The sequence below is a fragment of the Scomber japonicus genome, chromosome 10 (assembly GCF_027409825.1).
Source record: "Scomber japonicus isolate fScoJap1 chromosome 10, fScoJap1.pri, whole genome shotgun sequence".
NCBI classification, from domain to species: Eukaryota; Metazoa; Chordata; class Actinopteri; order Scombriformes; family Scombridae; genus Scomber; species Scomber japonicus.
Window position 1 is genome coordinate 14563802 of NC_070587.1, and position 17786 is coordinate 14581587.

Sequence of the window (17786 nt, forward strand, 5' to 3'; positions counted from 1 at the left end):
TAGAGTAAAACAAAAGACCATAGTATCTGAGTTTACTTGTACAGATAGGGAATTGTATTGAATTGGTAGATAAGATCATAAGAATGTGCAGAAGTCATCTAATGAGGCAGTCAGGTGACATTTATTAACAATTGTGGAGGTAAAGAGCATTGAACACACATCTTTAGCATTCTACTGCACACTGGTTGCAAAACTGGAGGATGACATGCATATTCTATTACTATTACTACTTTGCATTACTTTGAAAATAATGTTTTTGTGTATCTCAGAATAAGATCATGACAATTTTGAACAAAAACAGTGACATAAAATCGTTTAAACTGTTATTTTTTATGTCTATCTATCTATTTATGTTACCATTCAAAAGTGAGTTGACTCTCTGTGGTGTGATGTGAATAGATTATTCTATTATGATATATGATTATTTCTTTCTTATCTTTTCCATTTTGTATACCTCAAAAACAATCCAGAGGCTCCTTGTTCTTCCTCTGCTGTGGGACAAATGGTGTTGCGTTAATCACATACTGAACAAAAAGAAAATAAATCTCTAACATGCCCATTATTTCTTTATTACAGCAACTATCTCAGCTCTTGAAACCCAAACAGCATAACTGAGGCAGACATTTTGGACAACTTGCATTATGATGATTCACAAGAGCTTTTCTTTATTATAGAGAAATGCAAGGCACATTTTTGGCACAAAAAGTTATTCATTCATTATAATAACACCAAGGAAAGATAGAATGGAAACAGTTAGCCACCGCAAAGAGTCCTGACATTGCAGTAGCCTTTTGTCAGGTTTTACACATCATCGTCGATGTCCCAACTTCCTACAATAAACTGATGTCAGCATTTGTGGTATTTTCACTTCAAAGCTGTTGTGTTTTGTGTGAGCTGACAAGGTCACTTGGAGTAAAGAGCAGAACCTTTTAAATAACAAAATTTTAGTATAGCCACTGAAAAATACAACAAAAATGTTCCTTAGTTACACTATGCTTTTTAATGCAACAAATAAACATATCACATATTTTTTAGAATAAGAAATACATTTATTGGTCCCAGGGGAAAATTAAATGTCACAACAGCATCGTCCAGCTTAAAAAAATAGAATAAAATTAAACAAAATAGTAATATAGTAAAATAGAAAAGGTTATTATGATAGGCTACATTGTGCCGTAATTATGGCATATAAAATGATGAACGTAGTGAGATAGTTAATATCCATTGTTCAATGATAATATAGTCTACGATTGGTAAAACAGTTTATGTTTACATTATATTGTTTAATACAATTAATTTTGCTATACATTGCTAAATCGTCTGTGGTTTTATTAAACATAAACTGTTCAATAACTTTAAATCCTTATTTTCTAGGTTATTCTAGGCATCTCAATGCATCTTGGTTAGGTTGGCTCGTTTTGGGTTACTGTGACGGTCTCTGGTCATATGACATAATGAACCCAACCTCTTTTTTTTTGCAGCATCTGCAATAATATTTTATGAAGAGTCTTACGAATACTGCGATCCTAGCTAAGCGCTTAATCTTAGTCTTCGCGTTTAACTACTGCATAGGAGTATAATATCAGACAGGATGTCCTCAAACAGAACCGCCCCTCCTAAGCGGGCGGCGCTGTGTGGTTAAACAAGCGCCTCCCTTGCCTCTGTAGGCTGAGTGCAGTCAGAGGAGCAGCGAGCAGCGGACAGTTGGCAGCCTGAAACCGAGATTTATTACTGTGTTTCGTGTTAATGCGAAGGAAAAGGTAAGCTTTGTTTGGTATTAACAGCATGCGTAGCTACAATAATGTTAGCAGGAAAGGTAACAGAGGTTTCTTTTAAAGCTTTTAATGGTAACTTAACGCGAGTAGGTTAGCTAAGCAGAGTTAGCTGTTAGCTGGCATGTTAAACGGAAACGGATTTGTCTTGGATTAGCTAAAAAGGTTAACGATGTTGGTGTAAAAAATAACATTACTGCGAGGAGATAGAAAAGAAACTACTGCTTTTAGAGCAGCACAGACCTTGAATAGCTACCATTGTCGCATTTTGGTGTTAGCTAACGCCAGTCTTATAACATTTAACATTCAATTTAACGATTAGTCACGGTTAGCTGATAGTTAGCTGCGTTAGCGAGTCATTTCCTTTATGAATTAACGAACTAGACAAGAGGATTAGCTTCGTTTGTAAGAACCAAGCTGCTGGCGGCGTCATTTCCCACAAGAAAATCGTTTTATCTGCTCGTTATAAATGATGTAGAGCCTCCTGAAGCCTCTCAGGGGTAGAAATGTTTGTGTAACGGGATTATGTAACGGGACGACATGTGCTCATGTTGTTATTTTTGTTGGTACCAAGAAAAGTCTGCCGAGGATGTTCCTGGCATGAGGGGCAAATGAGTTTGATAGGTGAGCAAATCAGTCAATAACGAACAGCTGTTATAGCCCAGCGCCAAGATCTTTCAGTTCATAATAGTCAGTGTGCAGGAGAGGAAAGAGAGCGTATTGTTCAGTGGATATTGTCTGTGATTCACCGTGAAAGTCAAACACACACTTTCTAGTCTCCCGGCCAACTAAAATATTAATAACCAGTTTTTCAGATATTCACTTATTTGCTGAAGTGACTTGAGAAGCAAATTAAACTAACCCTCAGTGAGGTATTTCAAGAATTTGGGCAGTGATCATTTTGTCAAATTGGTGTAATTTAAAACACACAAATAATAAAACCTTAAAATGTGTGCCTGTACTGTATGTTTTTTCTCTTTCTCTCACCTCATTTCTATCAGGTGACATTGTCTTGTATGGAATGAAAACCTCACAGAGATATATTGACTCCAAACCAGCGGGTGAGTTGACACACTGTCGTCAAAATGCGTTCATTTCTGTGTCAGTCCAGCGTGTGTTAATAAACTCCTCTGTTGCCATTGTCCATCTTCACAAATATACATTAGCTCGGTTTGCGGACATGGAGTGGCAGACACCAGCTGTGTCAGAGAAGTTCCAAAGTCGCTTTGGCCGCCGGCCTGGAACATCAGACAGCGGGGACACTGGACTTGGCACCTCGGCATCTGACAGCACAGAAGGTGACTCTTGGTTGTTCTTCCTGCCTACAGTGTGTGTTATGCAACCGTATTTGAAGGCTGTCTGTCAGTGACGGAGCTCCAGTTTGCAACCAGCTTGAGTTACAAGCTTGAATGCTGCCTGCTTTCTTAAAGATGTATAACAGTCTGCTGCATACATGCAATTTAAGAGATCCACTACAATTATGTGCTTTTAAATCAGTTTTCTAAGCCAACTTGAGAGTTAAGAATCCTAACCCTATAATGTATAATGGGGGTGAGAAGTTTTGCATGGCCCTCAGACTCAACCCCATTTTCTGTGCTTAGGCAGGAAAGATGTTTTCTTCATGTTCATGTTGTTTCTTAGGCTATTTATAGAGTGAGAAAAATGTTCATGATCCACTGTGGGTGCTCCAGAGATTTGCAGAGGTGGATTAAAGTACCAGTCAAAAATGCCCCAAGGCTCTGCTGTGCCGCTCTTGTGATTAGACTAATTGGGAGGATTGGATGTTTGGATACCAGGACTGGACAGCTAAATGGAAACTGGACTCTTGCATCTGGTGTGAAATGTCACATTTGAAGAGTTTCGAGCATGCTTGTTTTGTTCTGTGCTCAAAATAACAGAAACACAATTAGAAAGATTCAGCATTCAGAGGGATGAAGTCTTGTGTTTCAAGACATATTATTAAAAATAAATGTCTGCAGAATTATCAAAAGTGAATCAAGACTGCCAGGTTTGTGCCACATGGAGATGGTATTTATGTCAGGGCTGCCATTTGGAAACAATTCACAACTGAGGACAACACAGAAAGACGTAAAACGGGTATAAGAACAAAAACCACTGACTGTTAGGAAAATTTGTCCTAATGATGCCTTCGTCTCATATGGTCTTTTGGCAGCTATTAAACATGGTTGTGGATCTTGACTCGGATTGGAAAGAATCTGATGGGTGTCAGTAGTTTTCATAACCATCAGGGTCAACTGGAATATGAGCCATTGTGAAGGACCATGTTCATATAAGTTTACATGTGTTTTGGTGCTTTCCTGATCGGTATGGGGAGAAAGTGTTGAGGCTCATTTATGGTTGTGGCTTCATGTTTTTGATGAGTGTAGCTCGACAGACAAAAGTGTTGAAGTCTTGACACATGCCTTTCGTGTTGCACACCTGGAGTTTCATTATGATGTGGATTTTGACTATGACAGCATAGTATTACCACATCGCCTTGGAGATTGTATTATCTTCCTGATATTTGACTGTGTCACTTGAGATAACTTGTGGCGCTGCGTTCTAACAGCATGCAAGTGTTTGACCATCACTTCGGACGCTCTGTCTACACTGATCCATTAAATACGCATTTTTTACGTCATGTCAGACTGTAAACTAACCACTCAAGTAAACGATTGTGGAGTACTCATCCAACAATTTAAAACAGAAAACACACTTTTTTACATTGATTGTGATATTTAAATGTTTATTTATTGGAAATGACAACATACCAACAGCTGATCTCTCTCCCACTGGCTGCTGCCTCGTTTATGTTCTTATGTTTTTATGTTTTTGGAATAAAATGAGGAGTGATCGTAGAGATAAACTCCTCATTTTAACTGAATTAATCAGCTGTTTCCTGTCAATGACGCACGTGAAACGTGAGTGACAGAAGGTTAATAGAAACAGGACGTTCGATGAAAGTTGAACTCAACACTGCAGCGCTGCAACAGTTTGGACAAGACTAGAGAACAACCCAATGAAACTGATTTAGTCGCAGTCTCAGTTAGGACACAACGTGACATTCTTGTTTAATTAGTCCCGGTCAGGATGATCTAATGTAACTAAACAAGCTGACTGGAGGACTGTATCTGGTTACCATGGAGAGGACTGAAACCTTTTTAAATTAAAAACATTGCGTGACGGTTTCATTTCTATGCGACCTTCCATAAATCAGTCTTGAGTAGATGTGTATCTTTTACATCCTCCACACAACTGAATGTGCTCCCTGTTGAGGTGTCATCTTTCAGTCCCTGAACACATCGATCCAGCTCCGGGTCCCAGGATTCCTAAAGCTGCATTCAAGCAAGAATTAATCCATTTCCTCACTGGTTACCTCCCTTTCATTAATCGCTGGGTTTGCACAATTTTGTTGTGGTCTCTGGTTCTTTACTATTTCAGCTGTTGTCTCTGTGTAGGAATAAACGTCTCGGCTCCTCGCAGACCTCCGTTGCCTTGTTACAAATGTTGAGTTTTGCTGTTGTTTCTGGCACGGCATTTCCTGGCACATAAACTGACAGCGGTGCCTAGCAACATGACAATTAACCCCAAATTTAGTCACAATAATGACCAGTTGTAGCTACTACTGTGTAGCATACTGAGAATGTGAAGGCTTTAAAATAGCAAACCCCCTTTTTAAGAGGTAAAGTAAAAACAGGTAACTGTCATTATGATATAGTTTGTAAATGCAGGAATGTGTGTTCTTTTCACAGCTTAGTTCAGACTTGTTTTAGCCAGTCATGAATCAGAGTACCTCAGGGCTCTTTTTATATTTGAGGTTTTATCTTCTTGAATACTTGATGTAGTTTTCTTTTGAATATTCTTGCATTTTTATTACTAATGATTATTATTCGCTGTGATTTCATTAAGTTTCCAGTTTAACAAAGCTGTGGTTTAAACTGAGCAGGGAGATGAAACGCCATTCACTCTTTTGACTGTGGATGTACACGTGTGTGATGTGTGTTTCAGTGGGAGGAGGCAAGGTGCTTAAATAAGCGGCACCCACAGATCACCCTGTAACTTGAGAGGTGGGCTATAAATACCCTAACCTTTCCTGTGTATGCCTGTTTGTATGCGTTAGCTCCGAGCTTGGTACAGGCTGGTTTGGCTGATCGAGGACAATACGGCTTTTGGGCACGGGGCCTGCCTGCTGCGCTGCTTCAGAGGTGGATTCTGCACTGCCCAGAAATGCAGACGATGGACTTGTGTTTAGATTTTAAGTGTCCTGCAGCTTGGTTCACCTCAGCTCGGCTTTAGAGAAAATGCCACAGCTAATAACATGTCTGCTGTGCTCTAGCCTTCAACAGGTCTCTCAGGTTTGTAATGCTGTTGAAATCAGAGTTATGTAACTTGAAACTGTGTTGAGGCTTGTGGAGATGGCTGTGGGTTGGTTGCAGTGATCTTGCTGTTTTTCCTGCAATGTGTTGTGACGATCTCTGAGGTTTCCAAGTGAAGTGAATGTTTGTGCATGTTTTATAGAGTGGATTGGGTGTGATCTGAGGGTGTACGTTAACAAGGGAATAATTAAAGCATTTAGACCCTTTCGTCAGCACTTCTTGTGTAACTGAAGTCTCCTCGTCGTGCAGCTACACACTATACTCAAGTTTTATTAAACCCTATCCAACAAACACATTTTTTCTTAATCATGTAATTCAGATGATTTTAAGTCTGCACATTGGTTTAAGTCTATATTTAAGCCTATTCCCTTGGTTGAGTCAGTCAGAGCCAGTTAATTCTTTCCGTGGTGACACCTCATCAACAAAGTAGGCCACCCATAAACCCTGCTGCATCTACTTTACATCACCAACTGAAAATAGAGAAAATGGCCCGCAGTAGTGCTCCAAATCCTCTGCACTGATTTAATGTGGTATGTCTGTGTATTAAACAGCAACAGAATAACAGTCGTAACGTAATAATTATTTCTTCTTTTGCCCTTTCAAGATTTCTGCAGTTCCAGCAGCAGCCCCTCTTTCCAGCCCATTCGCAGCCAGATTCCCATACCCACTGCACATGTCATGCCATCCACGGCCGGAGCCCCGGCCTCTAAGCCCCAGCCGTGTGTCCAAGAGGAGTCCCTGTCCTCAGTCGAGGGTCACCGGTCTTCCTCTAGCTCCAGAACTCCAAGTGGCTCCACCTCCAAGTCTTCCTCTCTCTCCAAATCAGCATCTTCGCCCAACTTGGATGCTCAGGCTGGCTTGGGAAACGACCTTGTGGGCCCAAAGCCAGACTGCCTGAGCCGCTACCGAAGCCTTGTCAATGGGCTGGACCACTCACTTTTCCCTACAGATCACACACGAGTGGACGAAGGCCACAGGTTCGACACTCCTGCTGTGGAACCCACGCTAAATCAGTCAGCCCTGTTGGGGGGGTTGTGCCCTGATGTTAGACTCCGATTACAGACGACAGGGATCAGAGACGCCCCAGACTGTGTGTCTGAGGCCTACAGGGGAGGCATGGACCACAGCTATAAAGTTCTGCCTGAAGCGAGGCCAGGGGTATCTGGTACAGCAGAGCCCTGCAGCCAGAGGGGCAGTCAGCCCATTGGGGCTGGATCTCCTGGGGTTTATGCGAGCCCCCTCAGCCTGCAGACACAGGCTCTGCTGAGGGAGCATGCTGGCTCCAAAGGTTATGAGCCACTGCGGCAGGACAGATGTAGTGAACTTTCCAGCTGGCAGCAAAAGCAGCAACTGGAGAGTTTACGGCTGCAAGTGGAACAAATGCAGGTGAGTTTTCATTCAACAAGAAATCAGCGGCACAAAGCTGGGACTGTCGAGGGTTTCTAATATTGTATTCATAACAGTCACAGCTCTTTTTAGACCGCAGTAGAGTAGGCACTGATGTCACTCTTTCAAGCAGTACCACAGCTGGGTAGCAAAACAAATGTCGTCATGGCTGCTATGAATAGGGTGCAGAAAATGAAATAATATTTAGATAAAGTAAAAGCCATCAGAGCAGAGAAGTGGAGAAGCCAGTAGTCTTTGGACATTTAAGTAGGGCCAGAAATGAGGTTCCTGACACCTAGCTCAACATCGGAGTTACTCTTGACTAAACAAAGCCTGAAGTCACACAGGTATCTGTCCTATTTATGGAAGGATTTGTCAAACCAAGCCACCAAAAAGTAACAAGGGATAAGTGGTGTCTGTAAGGTTTATAAAAGTAGATTTTATTGGATGTTTATTTCAGAAAATTGTGTGCTTTGTTAACACTGACAGCTCCTTGTGTCACTGCCCCCTTTTTGGTGTCTGTAAGAACTGACTTTTGCCTCCTTTACTATGTTACTGACACATTAACTAACACTTTATCACTTAAACACTGTTCTTTGAAGCTATTTACGTATTTGACATACTTCTATTGGGCGAAATACAACTGGGACCATTAACAGTTTTTACTGTATGAAGAAATTATTTCTTTGATTTGAGTTCAGCTTTCATTTATTCATTCATGGTGCTTAATTTATTTGTCAGGGCAGGAAAACACAACAATACCTGTGTGTGTGTGTGTGTGTGTGTGTGTGTGTGTGTGTGTGTGTGTGTGTGTGTGTGTGTGTGTGTGTGTGTGTGTGTGTGTGTGTGTGTGTGTGTGTGTGTGTGTGTGTGTGTGTGTGTGTTGGAAGAAAGACTTTAAATCATCACTGCGGCAGAATTACATTATATATCAAAGAAAGATTAACTTTATTTCATATTTGTCAAGTTTTGTGTCTCTTTTGTCATAACGATTTGAAATTGACTGTTATTATCGACAAAATGTATCCAAGTGTGTCAGATGAAAGAGTATAAAAATAATTTAATTGGGTTCATGTTAAGTAAGTTACAGTTTACACTTCTACTGTGTGTATTCTAGTTTATCTATATTGTGCTAAGATAAGTTATCTTTGCAGACAGTTGATGTATTTTCAAGGTCAAACCTCTGCATGTGTAAATCTTCAGCACTGAATATTTTTATTTCATGTTGCAGCTCTAATGGTTTCTGTCACATGTTTCTGTCTCTTTGTCTCAGTTAATGGGTGCAGGAGTGGGTCAGTATCCATCTTTGTACTCAACGCCCGTGCACACAGAGTCTGGCAAGTGGGACGCTCTGGTCAAAGCCAGCGAGAGTCTGCTGAAGGAGAAGGAGCTTATTATTGAGCGGCAAGTATTTCTAATAGTTTTATTTCTCACGTTGGGAAGGGGTGGTGAGGGAGTCTTTGTTTTAAAACCTTGTAATAAAATCTGTATATAAATTTGTCTCACAACACTCGGGGCTCTCCGCGTAGTTGACACTGTTGTTGTTCTGGTCATGCTGCAGACAAAAGCAACATATGAACCACTTGGAGCAGCGTCTGAGAGAAAGCGAGCTGCAAGTCCATGGAGCCCTCCTGAGCAGAGGGGCTTCTTATGGGGACATGTGTATGCTGCGACTACAGGTCAGGAAAAAACAATTGTTGTAATCTTCTCATCATCTGTGCAAATGATCTACCCTGAAGAACTTCACTGAAACCTCAGTTTCACATGGTGACATTACAGGAAGCTCAGCGGGAGAATGCCTTCTTGCGGGCGCAGTTTGCAGAGCGCACCGACTGTGTTGCCCTGGAGAAGGCGGAGGCAGAGCACAGGCTGGGGGCAGTTGAAGCTGAGACGCGCCGACTGACTGACAGCCTGAAAGAGACTTGCGAGAGGCACGCAGAGGAGATGAAGAAACAGGAAGAGAGGGTACGTGATTGCCTAACATTTGGTGTTGGGCACTAAACAGTTTAAATGACAAACTGCACAAAGAACACAGGATCTGCTGGCACTATTGCGTTCACTTCGCTTCTATTTAAGTGGCATTTACATTTCTGTTCTTTGTTCATGTTAGTCATGAATATATGGTGTTCAAAACCTGTAAAATATGTAAATTATATTTTGCATGTTGGCTTAACTATTTTCATTGAGAAAGTAGAAAAGTACTGAATGTTTTACTCTGAAACCAATATGTGAGAGTGTTTGTGAACACGTTCTCACCTCAAGACTCTCACTCAGTGTTTTACAAATAAAGTGTAACACCTTCACCGGTTATATTTAGAGCATATTATCCCACTTACAATAATGTCCTACTTGTGCAGATCCGGAGTCGAGACAAGCACATCAGCAACCTGAAGAAGAAGTGTCAGAAGGAGGCGGAGCTGAAGAGAGAGAACCAGCAGCGGATTGAGACTCTGGAGCGCTATCTCGCTGACCTGCCCACCTTGGAGGACTACCAGGGCCAGAACAAGCAGGTCAGGATAGATTTTTTTTTTTTTTTTTTTTTTTTTTTTTTTTTTACACTACATAGGCCAGTGAGTATAAATGATGAATCATGATCAGTGTTGAACATGGATGGGTTTTTTTCTTTACTGTTCTTTTTGCATCAGCTTCTGGAGGCTGAGCAGCAGGTGGCTCAGCTACAAGACAAAGAAAGAGAGTTGGAGGTCTGTCTAGAGGCGACACGCTCACAGATACGGGAAAAAGATGTACAGCTGGAGGAGCAGAAACGCAGAGAGCGAGACCTCCTGACCACCATTACTGAGTATGTACGCACAGGCTGTAGAAAACATAACATCTTATCAGTTGCTATGGTAATTATCTTCACTCTGTGTACAAAGAGACAGTAATAACTTTGTATAATGTGTGTTCTGTGTTTTTTTTTTTTTATGTTTGTCCTCATCAGCATGCAGCAGCGGGTGCAGCAGGGCCTGGAGGATGGTGCCCGACTGCCATCACTGGATATTGAAAAGCTCAGAGGAGAGAACTGTGCTTTGAAAGAGGAGCAGCAAAGACTCAAAAAGGTCTTTTGTTATTCACATTTTTGTAAAAAAAAAAAAAAAGAACTGACCAGCATGCATCAGTGTAGAAACTTGACTCTGTTGACTGAAGGCAAAAAGGATATATTTGGAGCTGTTGGACTGTTTAGTTTAGCACATGCTGAATGCAGTTTGATTAATACACTGCAAAAGATACAAAAATGATAGACTACACCTCATTGTGCTGTTGTTTCATGCCAAAGCAGGAAGTAACTGTTTTTAAAAGCTCAATTTTTATTTTATTTTCAGGTAATTGAGAAGCAGCACCGGATGTTGGAACAGCTGGGCTCCCAGATTCAGGTATTTATCTCTTTTACAGTGAGTGTAACCAGCTGTGTGGTTCCTGTTGTTAGAATTGTGTAACATTAATTGTCTGTTTTTTCAGGCTTTGGAGGAGCAGATATCTCAGGAAGACAGCAGCTCTCGGGCTCTGAGAGAGGAGGTATTGGCCAAAGAGCAGAACATGTCAGAGCTCCACACAGCAATGAAGGAGGTAAGAGACAGACAAACCCCCAAAATGTATCCTGTTGTTCAGTTTGATGAGCAACAGCTGTGAGTATTTTATGTAGCCTGACTCTTCCATTGGATAACGTCAACGCTGACCACTGTTGCAGCTTTCGGCCCAGAACCAGGAGCTGATGGAGCAGAATCTCACCCTGCGGGAGCAGATGGGCGGTCCAGAGCAGAGGAGCACTAACCAGGCTTCCTCTGCCCTGCAGCCAGCCGGGGCTCGTCTGACACAGAGGCTTCATCTGGAGATTGCTTCCTGCCTCAGTGACCTGCGCTCCCTGTGTAGCATTCTGACCCAGAGAGCCCAAGGACAGGACCCCAACCTGTCTCTGCTGCTGGGCCTCACATGTAAGCTAAAAACTGTAATAAATGTCTACTAACCAGTGTGATAAATAGTGTCAGGAAATCATTAGTGCTGTTAAAAAGTTTGTGTGGGGAGAACATTCCAACATGAATCAGTGTCATGTTTTGTTTTTCCAGCCCCTCCACCAGTGGCAGGACAGGATGAGGACTGGATGAGTCCAGAGGTGCTGCAGAAGAAGTTGGTTGAAGCTCAGCAGCTCCGTCGAGATGTTGAGGGATTACGTAATGTGATACTGGACCGTTACGCGCAGGACATGGGAGAAAACTGCATCACCCAATAACCTGGAACCTGCGTGCGCCCCATTTTCACCTCAGAAGCTTCTAAAACGGGCTCTTCTGTCATGCCTAGTTGTTGAATGTCAGGAAGAGGACTGGATTTTTAATTTTCTTGAAATGAGGACAGAGGAAAGCCCAAATGGTTTAGCTTCTATTTCTCTCGACTGACTGTACGCTGATTCTCAAGCCTGTCTGTAGCTCAGAAACCCCCCCACCCACCTCCCCTGCTCCCCATGAGTTCATCTATTTCAGTCCAAGGGCTAACAGAAAATAACTTACCTCTAATACTTGATCCATGAGCATTGTGTGTGTGTGTGCGTGCGCGTGTGTGTGTGTTTTTTAATAATGATGACACGATGCTGTCATCTACAAAACAGTCTTATACTTTTTCCCTTCTTTAGTGGATAATTATTTGTGTAGAAGTCCCAAAAATATAATTTATTTAACTCTCCATTTCCCTCTTGAGGGAAATGATCCAACAAGTGGTTGACAATCAACTGAAGATATTTTAATCTGCGCTTTTAAGTGAATTCACAAAGAAATGTTACTAACATGCCATTATTTAAAATGGTGGACATCGTAACACGAGACTCTGCTGTGAGGTTTAATAACTGAAGGATTTAGTACCAAACCAGCGCTCTCACACCACCAGGCCTACAACTGTTTTATTACCAAAGAGACTGGTCGAGGCGGGCGGTGCAAGTCTGCGAATGTCTGTGAGCGCTTACGTCCCGAATAAAAACCAACATGTGCCTTTTTTTTTTCTTCTTCTTCTTTTTGTCACGTTTGCAACCACAATGCTAATTCATGTTAGACCAACCACAAAGGGCTGTCTGCACCTGACTCTTCCAGTACGACCTATTCTCCCAGCGTATCAACCAGTAGGATAGTCAATACATTCCCTGACTATGAATGTAGCGGATAACTGTGGGCCGCGTCATGGAATCCCCCCCCCCCTCCCCCCTATTATTTGTGTTCCTGGTGGATAGATGAAGTTAATGAAAGCTAGTTAGTCTGAGTGATCGATGTAGACGAATAACTTCACAGCATATTGTACGTTTCAGGTTGATGACAGCTGACTTGCATTCGCCAGAGCGGTTAATTGTTTGATAAATGTTACAACCGAGAACCAGTATTGATCTTCAGTATTATTTATTTGTTTTTTGTTTGTATTGACAACTCAGTGTGAAAGCGTTCTGGGTCCTCATGTGTTGCTGTAATAATATTAATAATAATAATAATGATGATGATGATGATGATATGCTAATATGTTTGAGCAAACTTGGTATCCACAGTGTGTAAAGGTCCCATGAAGTGGCTTTCAGATAATTTTCTCTTTTGATGTATTAAATAGGATGATGGGGTGGTTTGAACATGTTTTAATCCCATGTGGTGGTGATGATGATGATGATGGTGACGGAGGGGTTGGCTGGATCACCCCCAAAGTCACAGATCACATTGTATTGGATGGATTTTTGCCCTGAGTGTGCAGTCTAAAGCCATTAAAAACTTGACACTTTACAGGGAGAGAAAAAGGGATTTTAATATAAAAATATGCAACAGTTACGTGTTTGTGTGACAAACTTTACAGATCAACACACCCAGGGACACACAAGCCATCTTTACATTTCATGGGACCTTTAAACTTCAAGTAGCACAAGATTTCTCTTTGGAAAGTCAGGCTCCGCATGCCTTAACATCTCAAATGTTTTGCAAAAGGGAAAAGATGTTTATATTTTCATACATTTGTCCTTGTTTGTATTTGCATATTTTAGAAATAAAGATTTTCAACTTTTTCTTTGGTTTTAAATTTGTTTGAAAATTCACTTGATTTCATTTTGAGTGACTTAAACTACAATATTTCTATTTCTCAGTGTTATGAAGATGAATGAAAATGTCAGTTTAACACAGGCCAAACAGTTTTTTATAGATTTATTTATTTGTCTTTTTTCGCATCAGCAGAGTAGCGTTAGACGTGAGTCCACACGATTGGAGTGTCTGGCTGTCGTCATCGTAGCAACACTGTGGGTACGCACTGATGATGTCATAGTCTGGGAGGCCACCCCCTCTGTAGAGCAGTAATCACAAATAATCAGTATCACATGATCATAAAGACATGCGCTGTCAGAAGGAGGGAATGATCTCACCTGTGTCTGTCCAAATACTGCTTCAGGTGGCTGATAGTTTCTGAGAGGCACATTTTCAGTATATAAGTATGATTCCCGTCCTCTGACTTCACCTTGAGTGTGATGACATCACGGGCAGACGAGGGACGGTCAGTGGTGAGCGTCTGCAGCCTGTGACGGGTGACCAGATAACATCTAAAGACATCTGAGTGACACTAACAAAGCTTATTGGTTCTTAAAACAAGTTGATGTGTAGAAACTGATCATAACTGACAGATATGAGTTGAAATGTGATACTGGAACTCTCATGACGATGTAATATATTATTATATTCATTAGCAATGTGTGGTAACCCAGATCTGGTTTAAGGCCTATAAATCCAACACTGGTCAGAGACTCCTTTAGTGGTTTGAGATCTTGTGATAAGCTGACAGTCGCTAGCTGTCCATGTTGACCTGCCCTATTTTTCAGACCAGCGCATACAGTAATCTCCACAATCAGCCGCTGTGGTTGAAAAAGGATTTGAATTAGTCTACATCATGTAGCATGTTCTTAAATCCTGTCCTTGTAATTTCAACATAGTTGAATCATCACACAGTATATTTAATATCTGGATATACTGTGTGATGCTCGTACTGCATTAAATATTAAATGATGGAATGTATTTTATGGATGTACCTTTACATTCAATGGAAATATGTGAAGTAGCATTTACTACAAAATATTATAGGATTGTAACATAATTAATTGTTTAAAAATGTCAGAATATCCACTAATATTTTAAATCATCTTTTTTGCAGGTTTAAACATGAGTTTGAAATGGCTTATCTTCACTGGTGAGTCAAGCATTACTACAATAATTGATACAATTTTAAATACCTCTCCTTCATTGCCTGTAATGCTGGTGTGTGAATGAGGATCACTGAGTCACTGCTGTGGGCGTCAGATGAATCCTGGGAAAATGAATTAATAATGAGTATATTGTAGAGAGTTTATGTTGATCACACGTGCAGACAGGAGGGGTTAGGTAATGTGATAGATCTTCTCGGCTTATTACCTGCAGGGCCGTCCTCACCCTGATATCAATCACTCGACCGGGCTTCACCATCGTGCTTAACGTACCTGTCAGCCACAAATGAATCGTTAAAGGATTTCAGTTGCAGATTTAAACTTGTGGGAGTGACAGAGTGATGTTTGCAGGACATACCAGGTAACCGAGAACTGACAGCCTTTCCTTCTCCAGGAAACTTATTTCCCAGTCGACTGAAGATAAATTCTTCATCTCGCTTGTCGTGAACCTTAAGAAAAAGTTGCACGTTTACTCATTAGCACATCAACAGCACAGAGACTCATACAAACACACAGAGACACACCTCAAAAGGAACACCGTCTGGAAATCTTTCTTGAAGCTCAGATGGAAAATACCCATCCATCAGATCCTGCATGCACTGCTGCAAGACAAAGAAGATTTTAACAACCAGTTCAGATCCTAGTTTGACTTGTTACTACACAGTTTTAAGGGGCTAACCTGGGTGCTGAGCTCCCCATAAGAGCGGAAAGGACCATCAAACATGACGATGCCGTTTCTGTAGAGTCTCAGTTGGATAGGATCCTTTTTGGCTAGCTGTGCCCCCGTAGCCGTTGACTGTACGAAATACTCTCCCTCACCTGCAAGTATGTTCAGCTCCTTGATCCTCTGCTGGACCAGGTCAAAGTTCATGTGGAAGTTTCTGACCCCATAGGTGCCTGCAGAAGGAAAGAGTCCTTTTAGTATTCCAGCTACATGTCTGCGATGAAGCACAAGCCCTGTGAAGATGTGAAGATGACTACCTGGCTGCCGGAGGTCTCTCTCTAAGCTCTGCGTCTGCTCACACTCCCCGTCTCCCACCCAGATCAAACCATAGTCACTTAGGAAGCCCTGCAGGAGAGATAACAGCAAAATTCAGGTGGAGCTAATCACAAACTAAAAAGACAATAACAATGGTAGACATCCACCTTATTTGACTACATCAGATGAAGCTTCATATTATGTTTAAATAAACTCTTAAATACATTTGTGCTCATAAGGAGGACTGTTGATGGTCCCATACATTAAAACAACTTACCTCCATTTCATGCACTTGATTCTGCAGCTGATGGCAAATTCTTTCAAGATCAACTCTGCAACTCACATCATGAGCACGTCCTATATCCACAGACAGGCACAATTCAGACAAAACACATTTGTATGTATAAAGTCAGGCTGTACATGTTGTAGAGGATTACCTGATTCTTTCACAGCCCTCAGTTTCTTCTCCAAGACTGAAATCCGTTTGTTCTTCAGAAGAATGAAGAAATTGTAAACTGGGTGTTTTGACACGTTTTAAAGATACTGTTCACCTAGAAGAGATGCTTGCTCACCTTGTGCTCGATCTCCTGCTCTTGGCTCCTCACTTTTTTCTCCAGCAGGGTCAGCCTCTGCATCATGGTAGACATAAGCTCAAAGTCACTTGGTGGGGCACCTGATGATAAAAAGGCATCCATTGTATTCTTGGTACCACTTTCTGATGAGGCTCCCTTTATAAAGGGTTTACAAGCATTAATTAATAACTGCATAAATCATTCATAAGTAATTAATAAGCATAATTTCTGGGTTGCCAGGTCATGAAAACCCCTCTTTTCTATATCAGCATAACATTTGTTTGATCTGATTCCTTAGGGGGACACGTCAGATGTACTGTTCATGATGTGCTGCAAGGCATCCACATAAAAATATAACATTTATAACTATAAAACTTTAATTTTGTATTAATGACTTATTAAATATAACTGCAGACCTTATGATTTTATAACTGTTTATCAATGATTAATACTTAAATTGTTATATTGTAATATTTTTAATAAAAGACTGGATGCCTCACAGGTTTTGAGAAGTCATCAGGTCTTAAAAGTCGTTGATTAAGACTTAGTGTTTCAAACTTTCTAAGTCACATTGGTGGTTATCTTTAATAAGTCATTAATGACTTATTAATACATGTTATGGTGGCTTAGAGAGAAAATTGTGCTCATCAATAGCTTATGGATGTAAAAGTAAAAACGAAAAAGTATATGATTTATTAAGCATTAATTAAATTTTTATTTAATATTTATAAAGGGGGCATGGTCTCATCAGTGTGGTACTGTATTCTTAAAGAAATGTGATAGAACCTGCACTTTTCTTTGCTGAGACTTTTGACTTTGAGGTGGAGGCAGCCCCACTGGGCTGAGTGTGAGAGGTCAGAAGATGATTTGGATCAGAGGAATCATTATTTTCAGCCAATGCTGCTTTAAATTCTGGGGATAAAACATAAGAGCAATGTGAAAAATGAAATCAAAGTGTTATTTTTATTATAGGTTTTAACTAGCAACATACCTGTTAACAGATTCCTCCTGAAAGGTACTCTGTGTCTGCTGCTGTAGATCAAAAACAATGTATCTTACAGTGAGTATGTTTCCTTCCTTTCACAGCTGCACAGTGAAGTCAGAGTCCTGCTAGTCTTTGTAACTCACCACTGCTCATCCTCAGAGCCTTGCAGCGGGGTGCGCCTCGTTTTCTTCAGCATCGAGAGAGGTGAACTCATGGCTCCAGTGTTGGCCTCTTCACAGGGATTTCCCGTGTTTTTAATGTTTATTGTTTGGACTCTGTTTCCATTGGCAACGCGGCTGATCTGTTGTGGAATGAGGGAGAGGTGTTCCTGTTGTATCCGCAGGAGGGCGCTGTTTCTCTGAATCAATCACACTCACTCGGCATGTGTAGACCTATTCTATAGCATTAGTCTTTCCTCAGTGTTTCATGACAAAAACACGTGTTGCAATCAGTTTTTCAGAGAAAAATACTTTTTAACACGCCGATGAAATAATGAAGGGCTTCACGGGGTGTCACTG

The 17786-nt window shown here is 41.1% G+C and overlaps 2 protein-coding genes across 2 annotated transcripts; one reads left to right on the forward strand and one right to left on the reverse strand.

The window, feature by feature from the left end:
* The first annotated feature begins 1676 nt into the window (after nucleotides 1–1676).
* Nucleotides 1677–13553, forward strand: cep85 (centrosomal protein 85). The gene is made up of 14 exons (XM_053327489.1): nucleotides 1677–1760; nucleotides 2774–2833; nucleotides 2939–3070; nucleotides 6753–7534; nucleotides 8808–8938; nucleotides 9096–9213; nucleotides 9314–9499; nucleotides 9892–10044; nucleotides 10180–10334; nucleotides 10476–10593; nucleotides 10858–10908; nucleotides 10994–11101; nucleotides 11223–11466; nucleotides 11599–13553. The coding sequence occupies exons 2-14, from the start codon at nucleotides 2794–2796 to the stop codon at nucleotides 11760–11762; spliced, it is 2382 nt and encodes a 793-aa protein (XP_053183464.1). The 5' UTR covers nucleotides 1677–1760; nucleotides 2774–2793; the 3' UTR covers nucleotides 11763–13553.
* A 136-nt stretch (nucleotides 13554–13689) lies between these two features.
* ubxn11 (UBX domain protein 11) lies at nucleotides 13690–17482 on the reverse strand. Its single transcript, XM_053327601.1, has 13 exons — nucleotides 17412–17482; nucleotides 17275–17315; nucleotides 16284–16384; nucleotides 16149–16200; nucleotides 15989–16068; nucleotides 15714–15801; nucleotides 15412–15629; nucleotides 15257–15334; nucleotides 15091–15181; nucleotides 14941–15038; nucleotides 14763–14836; nucleotides 13905–14054; nucleotides 13690–13825 (listed from the first exon to the last, which is right to left on the reverse strand). The coding sequence occupies exons 1-13, from the start codon at nucleotides 17480–17482 to the stop codon at nucleotides 13690–13692; spliced, it is 1278 nt and encodes a 425-aa protein (XP_053183576.1).
* Nucleotides 17483–17786: the final 304 nt, after the last annotated feature.

What these genes read in the sequence shown, in the direction of transcription:
- cep85 (XM_053327489.1), top strand. Translation starts at nt 2,794, where the DNA reads ATGAAAACCTCACAGAGATATATTGACTCCAAACCAGCGG. An exon ending in TATTGACTCCAAACCAGCGG is followed by an intron (nt 2,834 to 2,938) that starts GTGAGTTGACAC and finishes AATATACATTAG; the next exon opens with CTCGGTTTGCGGACATGGAG. An exon ending in AGCAGCAAAGACTCAAAAAG is followed by an intron (nt 10,594 to 10,857) that starts GTCTTTTGTTAT and finishes TTTTATTTTCAG; the next exon opens with GTAATTGAGAAGCAGCACCG.
- ubxn11 (XM_053327601.1), bottom strand. Translation starts at nt 17,482, where the DNA reads ATGAGTTCACCTCTCTCGATGCTGAAGAAAACGAGGCGCACCCCGCTG. An exon ending in AGCAGGAGATCGAGCACAAG is followed by an intron (nt 16,201 to 16,283) that starts GTGAGCAAGCAT and finishes ATTCTTCTGAAG; the next exon opens with AACAAACGGATTTCAGTCTT. An exon ending in TGTCAGTTCTCGGTTACCTG is followed by an intron (nt 15,039 to 15,090) that starts GTATGTCCTGCA and finishes AAATCTGCAACT; the next exon opens with GAAATCCTTTAACGATTCAT.